At 41.2% G+C, this 19,490-nt stretch overlaps 2 protein-coding genes across 2 annotated transcripts in view; both read left to right on the top strand.

Moving 5' to 3' along the window:
* Positions 1 to 12,046, top strand: part of pdlim2 (PDZ and LIM domain 2 (mystique)) — a 36,560-nt gene extending 24,514 nt beyond the window's left edge. The window contains exons 7-10 of the mRNA XM_088298413.1: positions 5,090 to 5,202; positions 9,283 to 9,431; positions 10,014 to 10,125; positions 10,879 to 12,046. Coding sequence (XP_088154539.1) covers positions 5,090 to 5,202; positions 9,283 to 9,431; positions 10,014 to 10,125; positions 10,879 to 11,071 — 567 coding nt within the window. The 3' untranslated portion in view covers positions 11,072 to 12,046. The remainder of the gene's footprint in view (positions 1 to 5,089; positions 5,203 to 9,282; positions 9,432 to 10,013; positions 10,126 to 10,878) is intronic.
* A 4,898-nt stretch (positions 12,047 to 16,944) lies between these two features.
* The window catches only part of adgra2 (adhesion G protein-coupled receptor A2), a 40,163-nt gene continuing 37,617 nt past the window's right edge, over positions 16,945 to 19,490 (top strand). Inside the window, exon 1 of the mRNA XM_088298398.1 lies at positions 16,945 to 17,763. Within this exon, the coding sequence (XP_088154524.1) occupies positions 17,519 to 17,763 (245 nt within the window). The 5' untranslated portion in view covers positions 16,945 to 17,518. The remainder of the gene's footprint in view (positions 17,764 to 19,490) is intronic.

Here is a 19,490-nt window from a genome sequence, read left to right as displayed (position 1 = left end):
TGCATTGCAACTGAATCAGAAAACCTGGGGGCATCCAATTGTCCCACTAGAGTATATTGAAATGCACATCAAATGGTCTTTTTTAGAGCAATATATTCAAAGTGAATGCCATATTTATAATACAGACAAGTTCATACTGTAGAATGACCCAAAAAAATGTCCAGATGCGCCATATTGTACCAAATTCAATAGTAATCCCACCGAATCAAAGCATTCCACTTTTGAAGGAACCGTTGTTGTATCGTTTCCTCCTAATGGAGAGATAACCAGCCCAACATGGCAAGTGAAGACGTTAAATAATATAAAAGTACGGTTTGGCATTTACGCAACTTCCTTAGGATGGGTTTTGTGACTTTTGACTATTTCTAAACACATGTTTTTTTGTTTTTTTTTTTGCTTACAGAGATACCGCTATATAGCAGCACCGCAAAACACATGTGTCAAACAGAAACGTGCTAGACTCTATAAGACAGACTAAATTATTTGAATGGATGTAAAGGAGGTCCACAAGGGTCTATCTGCAGACTTGGGCTGCCACAAATGATTATTTTGCTCGTTGACTAATCCTGAATGTTGCCTTGATTGGCCGATTAATCGTATAATATGTAAATCACAGCATAACGCACTAGTAGGAACAGAATAAGAATATTGAGGGGCAAACGGCATCATGAAACTGAATAAACACACCAGGGAGGTCCGGGATAAAGTTGGGGAGAAGTTTAAAGCTGGATTAGGATATAAAATGATGTCACACGCTTTAATTATACATCTCCCGGAGCACTGTTCAATCAATCGTATTAGAACGGAGTGCGTATGAGACCAATGCAAACTTTCCAAGACCCGTGGCTCTAAACTTTCAGTTCAAACAAGGAGAGCACTGGTCTGTAATACATCCAAGATGACCCATTATTATGCTGGATGAACTGCGGAGATCGTTGGCAAGGGGTGGTAATATGTCCATGGGACAGGTATTAGTAGCACACTGCACAAATCTGGTCTTTATGGAAGAGTGAGTGGCAAGATAAAAGCCATTTCTCAAAGACAACCATAAAATGGCCCGTTTGAAGTTTGCTAATCCATCTGGGAGACACAACAAACATGGAAGGTGCTCTCATAGAAAGACCCAAGGTGATCTTTTGGGGCAAAATGTAAAATGTTCTGTTTGGCGTCGAAGTAACCACTGCGTATCACCCTAAACATCACCGTCCCCACTGTCAAACATGCTGCTTTTTGTCTGCAGCGACAAGAGATATAGGTGATGGGGCCAAATACGGGACCATTTAGGAAGAAAACGTGATGGCGTCTGCACAAGACTCGAGATGGGGGATGGGGGTTTATCTTCCAACAGGACAATGATCTGAAACTTAAAGCAAAATCAACAGTGGAATGGTTCAAAAGTAAACATATCCATCCGGGTGTTAGAATGGCCAAGTGTAAGTCTAGATAGGAATCTAATTTACAATCTGTGTAAAGATATGAAAACTGCATTTCACAAACGCCCTTCATCTAATATGAGTTGGAGCTGTTTTGTAAGGAACATTGGGTGACAATGTCTGTCTCGAGATGAAACTGATAGAGACCGACCCCAAAAGTTTCCACTTCACGGTTGTGTTCCACTTGGTGTTCATTCTTCACATACACACAAAAAATTGTAATTGTATCTTTTGTTTGAGGCCTGAAATGTGACAAAAGGCAACAACGTTCAAGGGGGCTGAAGACTTTTTCAAGCCGCTAAATGTGTTGCCATGCAGGGCTTGTGGCAAATATGCCATGTTCTGTTACTTTGCTGTTTACGAGCTCAGGAACGCTACACTGTGTTTGTTTGCGGACATGTGTGCTGTTCCTGCTTTGATGTCAACCACGGGATACAGTTGCTCAGTTTTTGTTGTTAATAAGTGGGGGTTAACTCTCTCTAATGCCTCCGTAATCCACAGTAGTAGACATTACAAGATGTTGGTGTACCAAACAGGAAATCGTGTAACAATGTTGCAGCAAATACACGCTGTAACCTGTGTTGCTAATTACAGCTAGCTTCCAGAGACAACTGGGTCAGAGATAACTAAACTGACTAATTTTGGCAGCCCTACTTCAGACCACTGTTTTCCTATATTAATAATTTTAATGTGTATCAAAAACTGTTTAATTTATCTACAACGCTGCATATGCGTAACAGAAATTTTAAACAAAATGAAACCTTAACGCTTAAGACACCTTGGATTCCTCAGCCATATCAGTTAAGAGTAATGCACAAATTAGTTTGGCTTTGTTACTCCATCATTCTGATCTCTTAGCTCACAGGTGTCAAAAACTATGCCCGGGGTCAGATCCGGTCCGCCACATAATTTTATGTGGCCCATGAAGGCATATCATGTCGACGTCATGTTTTTTAGGAAAAAATAAATTGCCTAATGTCCTCAATTTTCATGACAATTAAATTTTGCACGCAGGTTTTGTTACCATCCTCCTTTCAAAATAACTTGAATCGTCGTTGAATAATTGGATTGTGTTGTTTGTGATACGAGAGATCATGCATTTATATGGGCTCAAAGTCAATATGACTCTCTGAGGGAAACCAAAACTCGGTGGCCCATGCCATAAATGAGTTTGCAAAGTTTTGCCAACCCTGCCTTAGCTCCCACAATCCCAAACGTTAGCGTTAGACTGGGGTTGGAAATTAAGTGTTATTTAAATGGGGCAAAAATCCTCAAAAGCAATGCTTGTCACGGTTTGAAGTGGATTTCTTTCTTTTATTATTATTATTATTTTTTTGGGTTTACAGTTCACACCTTGCATTAATACTGTCATAGTTTGGGGTAAAACTGAAAAAGAGAGCATGCTTTCAAGTGTTCCCCTCTGATCAAATTATGCTTGGAATTAAATATATGTGCAGAATAAGCAATTTTACTGCTGATTGGCCTAAACAATCTTTGTCAGGGTAATTCACTCTTTTGGGAAGTCCGTGATTGTGCTTGTGTGTGCTGTCGCTTGGCATATCCTGGGACCAAATCTGCAGTTTACTGCATAAATGATAAATGCACTGTTGTTACCTCACATACTAACTGATGATGCAGCATCAGTAGCAACTGGGGGTTCAGTATCTTGCTCAAGGACACTTCGACATGGTCACACTGACCAGTGATCAAACGCCCAACCTATGAGTTGGGAGACGACCATGGTACCACTTAGTCATGCTGCCCCCATACGTAATTGTCCTATGTTCTGTTAATTATCACAACTTTATCCTTCAGTCAGTGGTGAAATAAAGAATCTCGTGTGCACGCGCACATTCGTGCAAGTTTGATAACGGATAGATGTTGCATTGTAGGTCTGAGAACATGCATATTTAATAGCTGCACGATGGACCAAGCAAGGATTTTTCCAAGTGGTTGTGTGTATCTTATCTAAAGAACTGTGTTCACTGCAATTAAAGCCCTTAGAAGCTATTGGTTTGTTTCTCTTCTCCTTTTTGTTTTTCTTTACTGAGCTGCATTCCTCTTGAGTCTCATAGATCACTGTTGGGATTCTCACTGGTGGGGGGGAACTGCTGCCGTTGGAGAGCATGAGGATTCATATTTAGCAGCCAGACAGTTACATAACCTACGATTGGTTTGCATTAGTGAGGATTCATCTGTACCATGGACGGGTTTCATTGTGTCTTCCTGAAGGGATGCCTGAAGAACGCTTGTCTGTCAGGTATATGCCCTTCAGATGTGCTCATTGCAGGCGATGGCATGGGTGCCTCCACATTATTGCACTCTTGCCATATGGAATAAGAGATCTTGTCAACCTGTAGTTATTCTGTTAGGATTATGCTGGAAAGAATTTCAGGGAGATGCATGCTCTATGATCGTTTTTAGTAAAGGCTTCATGGCACGCACCACTAATCAACCCCCTCACAAAAGGAAAAAGTAGAGAGAAAATTGCACTCAATTGAGACCAGAAACGTTGTTGGAAGAGTTGTTGCATTGAAAGTGGGTGGTGGCATTAAACACACTGATCCTAATTTCATCACTACTAGCGTCTTAAATGAAAGCAGAGGAATGAAATTTGAGTTTTCAAGGTGACATCACCACCCTCTAAGGCCCCTTTTAACATGTCAGCTGCTGTGGTTTGACAAGGAAATTTACAAAAGTATTTATGTGAAAAGCTGCACTTGCTAGTTGTTCGTCCCCCCCCCTCTTTTTAATTTGCATTCCATTCCCTGTTTGCATGGGAGCTGTGTTGGCCAACATAATCTGGAAACTGTTAGAAGGAAATGCAGTAAATTGCATTGAGGCTAAATGTGACTGCAATTCACTTATTATAGGCAAATTAGGTCAATGCATTTTATGGTTGAGATTTTATTTAGTGGGATTCCTGAAAGTAAAACTATCTGCCGTCAGTTGTGAGCCGTGCAAACTTTTAATGCATTTGTGTTGACTGTCAGGTCACTCATGAACTCTTATGACATAGTTAAAACTTAAAAAGTCAACCTTTGCTCAGGTTGTAACTCTGTTGGTGTTTTTTATTTTATTTTACAGCTACAATAAAAAAAATAAACATTGCACCTCAACTCAGCTGTTTTCGTCTGTCTGTCCTGGATAAGTAGCGCCCTCTGCTGTCCAAATTACATATAGAGAAAATAAACATTCTGTGATATGTGAATCGTACATTGTTCCTGATAAGTGCAACTTCTGAAGTCGTGAAAGTAGACGTTGTCATAAGTATTGCAACTAATTGTGAATTACACTGCATCTACTAGGGCCCACTTAAATTTATGATGCCTTTCCCATCAGACCAAAGTAGTTGGTGCCTAATTTTCTTTTGCCACACCTCTGGTTGTATCACAGATAGGACTGAATTCCAAAAGTAACATACGGTAATCAGGATAAAATAAATTGCTGTAGTTGCACTGAATTTCTAGGCTGGACAACAAAGAAATGGTGGTGGCTGACTTAAGACTGGCAAGGTTTTATGGTAATTCTATTCTGCTTCGGTTTTGTTTTTTTGTCTGAGTTAATTAAGTGTTCGTTCCCCATGTACACATCCGCAAGCATAATTTTTAGCTGTTGCCTAACACTTTTCATTGCTTCTTGCTTTTCCTTGACAGGACTTCTCTCCCTCAGACTACAGAAACAGTTCTTTGTCTAGCAGAACCCCGACCCCACCAGGACACTACTCGCCTCATAGTGCCATTGATCAGGACATGTCTCCTCATCGCAGGTAAACACCATATCCATTGTACCTGCTTTTGGACATGTAATGCATTGATCATTATTTTGAGACCATCTATAGTTCAGCTGATTCAAGTCTCAGTTCACATCACCTTCACCTGGTCGTGAGTTAAAAAAAAAATATTCCTCCTACTTTATAAGCGTATGTGCAGCTTCCGTGACAAAGTAAAGCCTTAGTAGGATTCAACCTTCACTGGAAATTAATCCAACTTACTGTCGACAATGCAGACAGAACTCTGACATCTGTTTAGTACCAAACAGCCCACATGAGGGGCTTTGGTACTCCGAAAGAACTCCCCACAGAACTCCTTGAGGGACACAGTCAAAGGCCTTTTACCATACAAGACGTTTTCGTTTTACATCAGTGGTCTTAAATGCAGTTTCTTGAGGACCGCTGTCCTGTCCGTTCTCTTCCCTGCTGCAACACACCTGATTGAAATGTCAGATAATCAGCAAGGTCTGCAGAAGTTGCGTTAAAATCCTGATCATTTGAATCAAGTGTGTTGCAGCCGGGAGACATAAAATATCCAAGAAACAGGCCCTCGAGGAACAGGATTGAAGACCCCTGGTCTACATCCAAACTGTTAACTGTATTCCAACTCCCAATGAACATTTCACAGTCTTTTTGCCCCCTCAACTGGTGCAAAATTGATATTGCAGTCAAGCTTTGGGGACTGTGAGTCAGCAGTGTCGGCTTACCCAGTGAGCCACTCTCAAGGGCTCTGGCTGGTCTACAAGGTTAATTTAACAACCATTGCAAATTACAATGTGCTATCCGTTGGATCAGTGCTCAAAAATGGAAGTTTTAGCTACATAATTGTTTGTTTGTTTTTTTTGTCACAGTAGTTTTTTTTTCAAAGACATTTCAAAATTCTCTGAAATACAGCAAACCAGAAATGCCCACATTTCTCCGCTGCACATGCAGATGACACTGATACTTAAGTGTATGGAATCAGTTACTTAATCTAAGGAATTATATGACAAGGAGTGTAATTATAAATATAATTACATGAGTGCGAGTTATATTACAAATTCATTGCTGAGCGTTTTTACTGCCTAACAACAGGTATGATATGACAACAGCTATCAAATGGCACCGCTTGCGATGCCCTGTGATTTACATGAGTGATGAAAACTTTTCAAAACTATGCGTGGCTCCAAGCATATAAACAGTTACACTAAAAACACGTCTGGAACATAATACTGTAATCCCTCTTAATTTCCGTGGAGGAATTGTCAAAACCACCACAGTCCAGTCAACATTCATGAAGGAGAGATGAAAATGTGAAGGCTGTGTGCCGTGTTCAAGGCCACATTGGCAGTGCTCAGAAAGTAAAGTGCTTTCTCCAGCTCATCTCCATCATCCATCTCCGTGTACTCAAATACTGTCTTGCCCAAATCAGTGCTAAACTCTTCAAAGTGCAGCCTCGCTGAAGATTTTTATATGTTTCCCATACCCTGAATCCCTCTGGGTTGAAACAAGATCCACCGAAATGCCTTCTCTATCATTGAAGCTTGTTTCAATGGCTTGCACTGAAACTACAAAGCCATTTAGTCTGGAATTAATGCGTGTGTGCGACTGTGTGTATCTTATTGCAGCTACACAGCTCAGTCCTTGTACCAGACATCAGTGAGAGTGCCACCTACATGCCATAGTTTTCCTCACTAGGTCCGATAAGGCTGATGTAGCTGTGATTTGATTAATTTTAGTATGCAGGTGCTTCCCACTTACCCTTGTGTTGATTAACCAAATGTTTAGTAAGAGACAAATACAGCTTGAGGAAGAAAAACATCATCAGTCCTGCAATCATGTGTGCCCATTGTTTCTCCTCTTTTGCTCATGTGGAGAAGGATGGACTTTGGCCTCAGTTGGGTGACCACAGTTGATGTGTCAGCAAATGCAGTCATATGCAAACACTCAATGTTTCCAAAAAGTCAGACTTTCCTCTCTTCCCCTAATTGGCCTCCAGTTTGAAGCCCCCAGCCTGCATAGCAAGCCCCTCTCTGTTTCTTCTTAGCCAATCACAACCACCACAACACCCATTTACCCACCCATTTATGCATTGTGACCAATGAGTTTCAGACTAGGGACACACCTTTGAGTCAAACTTTTGTTTTTCAGTTGTGTCTGCTTTAGACACTGTAGGTATCTGCTATGCATCTGGCTGCATGTGCTGCAATGTGTGTGTTTTTTTAATGCATGATAAGATATCAGGAATAAGTGTAATTGTGTAGCGTTGCTTTCTCCAAGGTGAGTCCTGACATTTAAAGTTTTGTATTTGGTTTATGCGGATGTTCTCACTTAAACATAGTTTGGGGGAGCTGCTTTAAGAGATGTTATCTGCATTTGAAGGGCTGATATGCATATTTTAAAAGCAACTCCCTCAGTCCAATGTTTATTTGTCTGTGCCAGATCAGTGCATGAAAACATGCTGCCCTCAAACTTCAACTTACTACAAGAAATATTGTCAACATTTCAATCTCTGCCAATATTGTCCTAACTACATCTTCGACGCATTCCTGTAGTCTCCTGCTTCTCACTGTGACCCGAACTGCTGGTATTTGGTTTGCTCCCAGTCGACCAATACTTTCCATTTGCTGAGATTGCATGTCAGTAGGGATGGTGAACGGCGCAGGAAAGGAAATGGAGTTGCTGAGGGTGGAGCTGAGCAAGAGAATTTGGAGTTTGGGCTTCCATGGTCTGGTTTTAATTTGAGCCATGTTCAGGGATACAGACGAAAGCGTCTGAGCTTTCGCTTTGGCTGTATTTTTGTTGTCTTGTCCATTTGCCATCTTTGGTTTCAGCCACACCCATCTTGTTGGAACAACATGCACGCACACACGCACACGCCCCATCTGATGTATGACCTTGTACATTCAGACTTGGTTGTCGTGCAGTGATTCAACTTGGACTATCATTCTTTTGAGAATCAGGCTTTCCTGTTTTGTCTGTCTGTCTTTGGAAGAAGCCATGTCAGAGTGAGCAAAGTCCTGACTCTGACATTTGCATTGTGTAATGAATCCCCTGGCACCTTACAGTGAATGCCACTGTGACTTTAGTGAACCATGCCTGACCTCACTGCTATTTGTTGTCTTGATGAAGGCAGCCATGACTATTTTGTTTTCATTCAATTCTGTTCTTTCATCCTCATCTTTGTGCTATCGACAATCCTTGAAATGTTGTGCTAAGATGGTTTGTAGGTTCAGTACTTCGGATTTATAACTATTTGAAACTAAGTTTGCAGAGGAGAAAACAAACAAGTGCCTCTGCTTGTTAAAGGGATCCACTGGTTATATCACACCCAGAATACGCAAGTTAAATCTAAATGTCTGATGTCGTGATAATGGGTGGGACATCCAACAGGCTAACTTGCATGTCATCTCACAATCTGACTTGGCCACTGAGCAATCCTGTGTGTGTGTGTGTGTTATCATCACACCTGGCTCAACTGGTGCACCCGGTTCCTAGTGACAGCTGCCACTCGCCAGCTCGCTCTCCACACATACTTGTCTTTGAGTTGAGATTTCATTTCGTGTGTCTTTAGTCGCCTTTGAGTGTGCTTTCACAGCTAGTGTGCAAGTGCCAGTTAAGTTTTTTTTTTTTTTTTCCACCACACCAAGAACAAAGAATGTGCTTGTAAACAGCGCTACTGTTCTTTTGACTTGGTCTTAATTAGCTGCCATGTTCTGCTACCCCCTGGTGAAAGCTTACTCCCACCCCTACTATGCACTGACTGGTTGCATGTAACCAAACAGAGGTGTTGTAATAACTTGTGATAGCATGCATGGTGGCCTCCCACTTTGATTGCCTCGGTGTATGTTTGCCAGTTACAACAGTGTTAAAAATGATGTCGTCTCAAGCCTGTGGTGTGCACTTCACACTGGATGCGTAGAGGTCAAAGTTCCAAAGCCAGCTGCTGCCTCTTTCTTCATTTCCTCTGCATTCCATACACACAACTGTTCCCGAAACTACTTTTTTTCTACTAAGCATATCTTGCAGTGATCAAGTATACTGTTGGTGGATGTGTGTTAATTGTGTTTTATTTCTTTTTTTCTTTTTTTTTAACAGTAGTTCAAGCTCTGAACCAGTCATGCAGAGGTTTGACAAGGACTCAGAGGTGTACAAAATGATCCAGGAGAATAAGGAGACTCGCACAGCACCGCGCCAGTCAAACACCTTCAAAATGCTGCAAGAAGTTCTGGAGGCCGACGAGAAAGGTTGGAACAACACAGCTTGACTACTAAATCTGCCCTGTAACTGTAAGCTACGATATGCTTCTTTTTTAATGTAATGGTTACTGCAAACATGACGTAAAGGAGTGAGCAGTTTAAAATTAATCTTCGCAAGCTAAACCATAAGCAATTGCTATACACGAGTAAGTTGACGCGCAGGCCAGAGAGCGGGTTTGATGGTGTGCATGGTTTACATTAGCACAGCCTCGAAGCGCTTCAGGTGCTTTGTCATATACAATAAGATTTACATCACTTGCTAAAGCTGCCTGTTGGCATCGTTTCAATTGGGGGAAAAAAAAAAATTAAAATCCTGTTCCCAGTTGTATGGTGCAAATTATACTTGCACATGGACGGCAACATCTGTGCTGAGAAAAGACAAACTCGCCCAAGTGAAATTGAATTTGTGAACAGCAGATGGTGGAATGCTTGTGGGAGGCAAATCGGTTCACAGCGAATAACATTCTTTTATGACATAAAAATGATTTGCAAAACAAAGAGACACAAATGAGCTGCAATGGCAGTGAACATTTTCAACACCGGCATCTCTTACTATGTGTTCAATTCCAGAGGCAGCATTAAAGTTCCCGGGAAAGTTATCACCCAACGTTCCGAAACCAAGTGCACCCGTGGCAGGAGTCAGCAAATACCACGCCTGTGAGAAGTGTGGCACCAGCATTGTGTAAGGGCACATTTTATTTTAGAGTCGATTGAAAGACCAAGAGGTGCAACCGCAGTTATTTTTTTTTTAAAGTCAAACCCCCAACCAACAATGACAGCAGTGTAAATAGAACCCTAGCTTAATATTTTCAAGTAGGGCTGGTTTATAAATCAATCTTGATTAATTCAATTTTATTGTGCTGGCCTTTTTTAATTTTTTGTTCTTATTGTTTTGCTTTTGACTTCTGTAGTTCAAAGCGTGAACTCGCTGACCTGAAATGCTTCCACTAACAAAAAATTATGCAAACAAGGAGGAGTGACTAGCTAGTTTATAAAAGCCATCAGTAGTCCCAGCTTGGTGATTTTTACAAAACAAAAGTGGTTGGCATATTTGATTCCCAGAGGTGGGCATTCCTTCTACCTGTGAGTTCTCGCCAGTATTTCAGGCCAGCCCAATCGGTCTAAGTCAGCCAAACGGCATTAAGAGCGGACCTCCCGGTACCACGCCACATGCAGGTGCCGCAAACCTGACACGCAAGCCCAAAAATTATATTCATTAATCTGATATTTCCTTTCCATGCCACATTGCCGAGCAATACGTTGTAGAGAATGCTCAATGATTATCTGAGGCCTATGGATGCCGCCAAAATGTATTTATTGTGAGCGTTATTAGATTGGGTGAAGATGCTTAAGATCAAGAGAAGTTGTATGTCACACAAGGCTTTTGGCACAGTGCTGTCTTCTGACTCCACCCCTTCATCTAACCCCCTCACAGCACACAGGCCGTGCGCATCGTGGAAGACCGCTTCCGCCACCCCGAGTGCTACACGTGCACAGACTGCGGTCTGAACCTCCGGATGAGGGGTCACTTCTGGGTGGGTGACGTGATCTACTGTGAGAAACACGCCAAGCAGCGTTACCAAGGTGCGGCCGGCTCACCGCGGTCCAGCCTGTCACCTCGTCACTGAGTCTTATGCCACTGGCTGCCTGAAATCCGCCCCATCAGACCCACTGACGGACAATGGGCACGTGGGAAGGGATCAACAACATGGCAGAATTTTCTTTTCTCCTCACATTTAACAGTGTTTGGCGAAACTGTATTATCCTTTACTTGCTTAACTTTCTTTTCTGACATTTGTGGAGGTTTTCCGTCTGGCCAACAGTCACTGTTGAGTGAACACACCCTCCATGAGTCCATGATTGCCACATGTACTGAGGTGACTGTACTTTACCAACACACCAAAACGTTAATATTACTACATTCTTTTTAACTCTCCAAGACCTGGATAATCATCCATAAGACAGTAGTTTGCTAATACAAAGGGACCAAATCTGACCTACGCCGCGTGCCATGCAGTCAGTATGCAATCTGTGTGCTTGCAAGTTGTGTGTGTGCATGTGCACATGAATGAGAGGGTGAGAAAAAAGTGTTAACTTGCTGATTGCAGACTTGATTGATTTTGATTTTTTTTTTCCCGCTAGGCCAGCATCATTTTCTACATCTCTTTGTAAATGGAATTTATTAGTAAATGACAAAAATATGTATTTGCTGACTTCTTTTGCTGTTGTGTTACTTATGAGGGTTTATTAATTCTTTCAAGATACAAAGATTTTGGATTAAACTCAATGGTTCTTTTATCTCAGACAGGTTTTTTACCCATATACTGCGGTGGCCCTCCCCACGCCGTGTAGGTAAATAACCTAAAAATACTTGCCTGCGATAAATTAACCAACAAATTCAATTATAAAGAGTTTGAATGAACTTTATTCAGTTAAAGATTTTGGATGTTTGTGAGATTGAATTGTATTCTATAATATATATATATATATACCATTTCCAAAGCATAATGTATGCACAAGAATGTGTGAAAACAAGTGATACTGTATTTGCCCAGTTACAGCAGTACTCTGCATGTGACACTTAATAAATTGCACAACTTGAACCATCGTGTGAGGCCTGTGTAAAATGTTAATTTGCTACAACACACAATCGACGTTGTGCTGCATCCTTTTGACATGCTTGTAAAACAATTCACTTGGTGGCGCAACATGTTTCGCAACAAAAATGAAATGGTTGATCATTTGAACTTTTTTGTTTTATCTATTGATTCTGGTTCTAATTCAGCGGTCTCTTAATGTGTTTGTTACGTCTTCCGCTGTCCCTCCTTACGCCGTCCTAAAATGAATGCCATTTTTATGAGACGCAAACATTTAACACTAAACTATTGGCCTGCTTTTTGCGAAGCTTTTCAGCCTCTCCCGTTACACCAAGTTAACCACAAGAGGTCAGCATTGCACCGATGACAGAATTTGACATCTTTGAAACTTCAGGCGCACGTTATGCCATTCAAATGAGATAACCATGGTATTGAACCTGAATATTTCAGAGTTTCTTTTTTTAAATTTTTTTGTTTTGTTTGTTTATCACTGCATTAGTTGTCTTGTGTGATTGTACTTTGCAAACTAGCAGTATGTAATTATATAAGAGTTTTTCCTCTGGTTTTGCTAATTTCTTGAAGTAAATGCCATTTGTAACTGAAAGATCATTCGGCCAAACAGTCTGACAGTTCAATACAGCTCATTAGAAAACCCTAATATGTCTCCAAAAACTTCACACTAGAACCTGGTGATAGCTCGTAACCAGTTGGTCCTGCTGGTGTCACCATCTACTAGCAGGACAAAAACACCATGTTGGTCTTGCTAGGTAATTCCTTTGGCACACTTAAAATTCGTTTAAATCTTGGCTGTTTTGTTTAGCTTTTGCTGCTATTTTGTTCTTTGTTCTGGCCATACACAAGCTGCTCCTCCGCTGTTCCTGAGCCTGGCCACCTCCAAAAGAAAACAAAAATCCTCAATCGGATTGATGAAACGAGATTGCGGTGGTCGTAGTTCCTTTTCATTCATGTTTATCAAATGTCTCAAGAATTTGGTGTACAGATTTTTGTCCTGGACTAATTTTGACGAAGAAACCGACTACGGTGCGTGCACTGACTTAAACAATGAAATCATGCTGACGTGTTTTGGAAAGAAGAACCATTTTGTGAACGATTTGCAAGGTGGTTTTGGGATTTGTTCATGTAATTTTAAGAATGTCATTTCTCTTTCAAGAAATGAGCCAAACCAATTGAGACTCTAACTGTCATTTATATGATTGAAATCATTTGTATTTCTTGAGAAAAGACAATTTACCCCTTTACATCATTTCAACTCCTCATAGACCACCACTGCCATTATTGAATATAGTCAAATATCATTTAGTAAATGTGTCTTGGAAATAAACATAAAGTAGAGATCTGTTACACAAGTAGACAATGTGGCAGATTAGCTCCATTTATGATGATTCATTTAAGCAGACAACGATTGCTTTGAATCTCAGGACGGTGTGTGTGGAGTCTGCATGTTCTGTGATTGTTTGTTTGTCCTGTGATTAACTGGCAACCAATCCCGGTTGTACCCTAACCCTGCCTCTGGCCCAAATTGTGATGGAATAGGCAGCAACCCCAATGACAAGAATCAATGAATGAATGGAAAGACTACAGTAGAGGTACAAATGCCAGTTTTTATTTTCACAGTTCTACTCTTGTAGCAATTAGGATTCCATTGTTTCGCAACATCCCCTACTACCCATAACTCTCGACAATTGGGAATATTAATTGCTGAAAGTATGCCACGACGTCATCATTTGATAATCCCATGAATTGTAAAATGTTTTGTTGCATGCCAAATTTCAAGCATGTCACCAGCAAAAGCTGCATACAGCAGCTCATAAAGGGACGCCTGTGAGTGTGCGTGTGTTGGGGGGATTACGCCACTGGTGTCATGTGTTCCTCAAGGGCCAGCGTGCTTGAGGTCTGCAATGCAGGAGGCCTGATACTGTTCTTTTATAAATCCCAGCAGTCGCAATTGAACCACGCTGCCAATACTTCATTGTAGCTATTTCTGTCCGAATAGGAACGCACTGAGAATGGCCCCCTCAATGCATTCGTCCATGTCATCTGTTGTCTCGTGTATCATCTGTCCTCGTTTAGATTGTCTCTCCCGTTTCCCAAATGTTGCGTAACTTCCACCCATCTCCCCGACATTATCTCAGCTCCCGGCACCAGGAACAGTTCCACCTCTTCTATTCGACGTGTTCCACATTCTCATCACTGCACCTGGAATCAAGTCCAGATGTGGAACTGGGAGAGAGAAAGATTGCTTGCTTGGCCATAAAAAAAAAAAAAAAAAAGAGGGGGTCTGGGGGGCTGTCTATGTGCGCATAGAGAGAATGTTGGAACGGCATTAAAGTTTGCCTGGCTGCCATTAAGTACAATTTGATGTAATGTGTAGTTGGGGACGGAATATTTCTAATGGAAAGTAGTTCTTCAGATGAGAGAGATTTGGACCTTGTGGACTGGTGGCGGTGGCGCGTTGTACTTGAAGCCTTGGATAAACAGCCCTCTGTTTCATTAGTGAGCGCATGTTCTTCTCGCCGTACTGTATCATACACAGAAATAAGAAACCTGTGTGGATCAGAACACAGCCTTCCATTATACCAACGGCTTGCATGACTGTGATGCCTTTCCTTTCAACATGGATGCTAAAAAGCTCGCCAACCCTGTGGACTCTCGTGATTGTGTTTCACAGTCTTTCTAGAACACTCTACTATTTTATTCATATTTTATAAACAGATCATTGGACCGCAGCAGTATTTTGCTGTGAATAAAATATATCTCAAAAGTCGCACAAACCCTCTCATGAGATTGAGATTAAATTAGCTTTTTAATTGTGTGATAAACAAACCACAGAAGGATCATATTGTGAAAGAAGAGGGGCTTGCTGCTCAGTGCAAAATGAGCAATTCATTCTGGGCACAATTTTGTACAATGTAATAGAAAAAGGAATGCCTTGGGACACCTGCAGCACAAACAATATAGCCTAGTTAACATCAATTTGGTGTAAATATGTGGAAAAATCATCGTACTGCAAAATGCTAATATAGACAATTTACTCTGTAATAACATGTTACCAACAATGTAACAATATGTGCAAAATGTACTGTGAGCAAAAGGAGTGGAAACTGTCTTAATGTAGTCTGCTGCTACATCATTCACCAAATTTAGCACAAATGGCAATGCCCTGCAATAACGAGAACAGAAACACCTTTGATATGTATTAAAGCAACCTGTAACAATTTAGTTGAATTCAGCATAAAATCAGATGCACTCTTTGTAAAAGCAGCACAAATGAATGCAATTTTAGCACAACCCATAACAACCATTTTGTATATATTGCAACATTTAAATAGAACTATGGACAAAATATGGCACATGGGCATGATTTAATAGCACAGCTTTCATATCACATGCAAAGTGTCACACAAATTCAAGTCTCCACTTCCTCTTCATTCCTCCGCCTGAAAGCAAAGGCTTTGATATGGACACAAACACACAATATACTGGAAAGTGAGACTCTCAGCATTTATTCACCGTGCAGTCTGCCCACCTCTTACTGATACTATCAAAATATTCACGCCGCCTTCCGACAAAAACAATGGCAACAAGGCAGTGTAGAAAATGGAGTCATTTATTTCTTGCTAATCAAGTCATAACATATATCGTCATTGCCATCATCATCATCATCATCATTGGTTTCGATCATTAACATCATTAACAAGGACCTTAGTGGGAGTCAGAGATGACCATCTTAAATCCCGATGCAACAAAAACTAAAAAAATTATTAACTTTAATCACTGGTGAGCTGACAAGGCTTTCCCAGGCCCAAACACGACCAGAAACACGACCAACATTGACGAGCTAAATGTTTATATTTCTTCTATGAACTTGTATTAGGCACTGTGATGTTATTTTCAGTTAGCAGTAAGTGGCAATATGGCTACCCTATGAGATTGAAAAAAAGTGTAGATTTTGCAACTTAATTCATATTCAACAAACACAATGCTAATCAGAAACTACAGTAAATTTCATAGAGAAAGTCCATTTTACTCTACGAAAAAAAATGTGTTCCCAGTGTAACATTCATACTTGAATGAGAATAAAATGGGAAATTTTACTCAAATTAGTGGATTACTTGTACTCCAACCCTTAAAATCAACTTTTATTTGATGCGGACATTAGTCACGAACCCACATTTTACAGTGATGAGAGTAGGGTGCGAGGCCTCATGAATTAATTGATTTTAATCCATTTGGAAGATTTAGTTGCTGGGGGAGACAATTGTACTAAAAAAATCTATAAATATAACATCCATCCTCTATCCATCTCAGCCGCTTCTATTCACGAGGGTCGTGAGGGGTGCTGGAGCATATCCCAGCTGTCTTCGGGCAGTAGGCGGGATACACCCTAAATTGGTTGCCAGCCAATCGCAGTCTTTAAATATGCTACATACAACACAATTCACCTAAAAGCAATTTGACTCTGTAAAAATTACACCACCAATTTTCCTGTGTACGGTATTTAGTCGAAAGTGTTGAAAATTACTTGATTCTTTTGATGTAATGTTAAGGGTTGAACAAATGTATTTTCGGGTCCCCTGAAAAGTGACTAGTTTTTTGGAGTTTTTGTCCCGGCGTCAGTGATATTGTAGAGAAAGTTTTTCCAAGTCTAATTAAAACAAAAAACCATCAATACTTCTGCTTTTTACAAATATCCGTACTTCTACGTTAGGCAATTGTACTGATTCTAAGTGTTACTGCCAAAATGTAAATGTAAATTGTGAAGAGTTGCAAAATGAAATGTGGGGAAGCGCTAGGACCTGGGAGAAAACTCCGGGCGCCCCAAGCGAGTGTCGCAAACGGGCAGTAAAAACCGCTAGATTAGGATTTGACACTAGAGTCTTCAACACCAGCTCGCCGCCACTTCTACACCTCCTCCTTCGATAAAGTTGCGCTGGAGGAAATGAAAAAAGGGTGAAGACGCGAAACATCTTGGAAAAAGTTTTGGAAAACCTTTCTCGTCCCGGGTTCACTCGTTCATACACATGTTAGAGTGACTTTAAATGCCGAGTCGTGACTTTCATCAACTGCTGGATTAATTTGGAGAAAGGACTATTCTCTCATCTGGACACTCAGAAGAGACTTCGCGAGTGATGGGAGACTGTCAGTAAGTAGAAAGCAGGAGTTGGATTCCCCCCCCCCCATTGGATTTAAAATAAAAACACCCCCCCTCAAAAAAAAAAAAATTGGAGCAAAAGAAAAGAAGCGCCCCGCCACGACATAACGGAACGCTCACAACGGGACGAGTGTTTAATGTTTTAAAACCAGGACCGGCTGGTGTGTTGTACAGCAAACTCGCAAACTCTCATCACGTTTGTCATCTTGGGAATTGAGAATAACCTTTCTCTCAACCCCCTCTGGAGGCTTCATGCCGGAGATATGGGTTGACCTGAAGCTGAGCTGAGATCCAGCCTAAGGACAATGAGTGCGCCCGGCCTTGGCATCCCTGTGCTGCCGGGTCGTGTGGTACTGATGCTGCTGCTCCTGCTGGCCGCACTCGGGCCGCGGCCGTCCAGGGCGTGCCAGGGGCTGCTCGGCTGCAGCTGCACGGAGGAGCGCTCTAAGGCGCACGGAGCCCAGCCCCTTGGGCGGAGGGTGAGCTGCGGCAAGGAGGAGCTGTCCGAACCCCCCGATGCCAGCCTGCTGCCCAACAGAACCGTGACTTTGTGAGTTGACAAGCCCTGCAGCACAACACTTTATTTATTCTTGCAACTTCATTTAATTAATTGCAAATGTAGTAATGGGGCAATGCTTTCCGGGTTTGCAACAAAAAAAAAAACATTCTGATTATAGTGATGGGTGAAAAACTGGGTACAGTATAGTTTTTATGATTTTTTTATGTAAACTTTATCTTTGACAAGATCATCCCGAGAAAAGAAACCTGTGCACTCAATAATAAATAATTTAAGATTGTAACAACTGACTTTTCCACCTGTATGTACAATAGGTGTGTCTTCTTGGCTTAGTTTTCGTTAATACCATCAATTATTTTAACAATTGATGAATTGACCGATGCGTGACAATGACAGAGAGGTTTTATGTCAGTATTTAGTTGTTGCTTGCTGCATTGATAAATAAATGCACTCATCTTTTGCACACCACATAGGGACAAAAGACTTTTTGGGAATTTGGACGAGACTGTTCTTGATTATGAAACTCTCTCGGCATATACCTTCTCATGAGGTTAAGTGGCAACTAAGTTCTTTTCAGGCTATTTTGTCTTTTACTGAAGTGCCAAGTGTGGTGGCATAAGGCTGTATTTATACAACCACAATAATAAACAAGTTAAATGACTTCCTCTATGTCGACATCAAGCATTATTGCAAGGTCAGGAGTTTTTCATACAACTCTTTTATTGCATCTTATTAGATTTGGCAAGTATACCTAATAGGCTGCATGTAAACACACGAGACCCATACACAACTGTGACCCGTTGAACTGAGCTTGTATTATGGACTTGCTGCAATTACAATACACGATGAGCAAAGTGGGCATCTTGAAATACTTTGGCCTTAATTTGAGCCAACTGTGCGCAAGGCATCATCATCATCGTCATCATCACCACACCATTATGTGGCCCCACCTCTTTAACACAAGCCTGTCACTTTAAACCGTCCTCCCCTTCCATGAGAATAAACACAAACACATTTCACTCTCTGACTGCTTCCATTACATATGGCTCCTAATTACTTGCGCCGAGGAAAGAAACGTGTAGCCTGTGAACGCGGCGTGACATCATGATAATTTAGCTCCAGTTTGGTCGGATATGTACATACAGGGATGCACTCATTTGTGTGGTCTATTTGGACTTCAGTTGAAAGAACGTCCGGCTGTGCCAAAACATACAATCTTACATGATCAATGGGCTCATAATCTATTGGTGACACATATTTGGGCGGTGTTAGTGTACACTCAATAGGAATTAGTTGAAATACTTTCTTCACAGCTGCTCTCGGGCTTGATTCGTTCCCACAGTGTGTGTTGAGTCGCTGCACTGTAAGAAAAGGCTCCACTGGAGTGAACACATGAGGTAAAGTAAGTGGATTTGTGCCCCGGGAGAGAGCTACAGTCGGCCAGTGGGCCATTTATAGAGCCGTATTTTTCTGTCTTAATAAAGTCAGGATTATACATCTGGTAAACACATTGCTGCAAACAGGAGGGGGGGGGAAATAGCAGTGGTTGAGGTGATTGGAGATCATTTCCATGGCCACACCTACTCATTATGGTTGGCTTGTTTTAGTACAAATTCTTAACATGCTGCGATGAAGTTATGGACAAAAAGCCATTTATTTGAAGATTAGATTGACGTCTCCATTAAGGACAATGGCATGTAAACTTTGCAATTCGTTCATACACGCTACTGACATGTTGCCATATATACTACTGAAATGCT

This window comes from Idiotropiscis lumnitzeri, chromosome 1 (genome assembly GCF_059441095.1).
Source record: "Idiotropiscis lumnitzeri isolate Australia: NSW breed Sydney's pygmy pipehorse chromosome 1, RoL_Ilum_1.0, whole genome shotgun sequence".
NCBI classification, from domain to species: Eukaryota; Metazoa; Chordata; class Actinopteri; order Syngnathiformes; family Syngnathidae; genus Idiotropiscis; species Idiotropiscis lumnitzeri.
The sequence above is the reverse complement of the archived record's forward strand: the minus strand, read 5'-3'. Positions and strand labels throughout refer to the sequence as shown.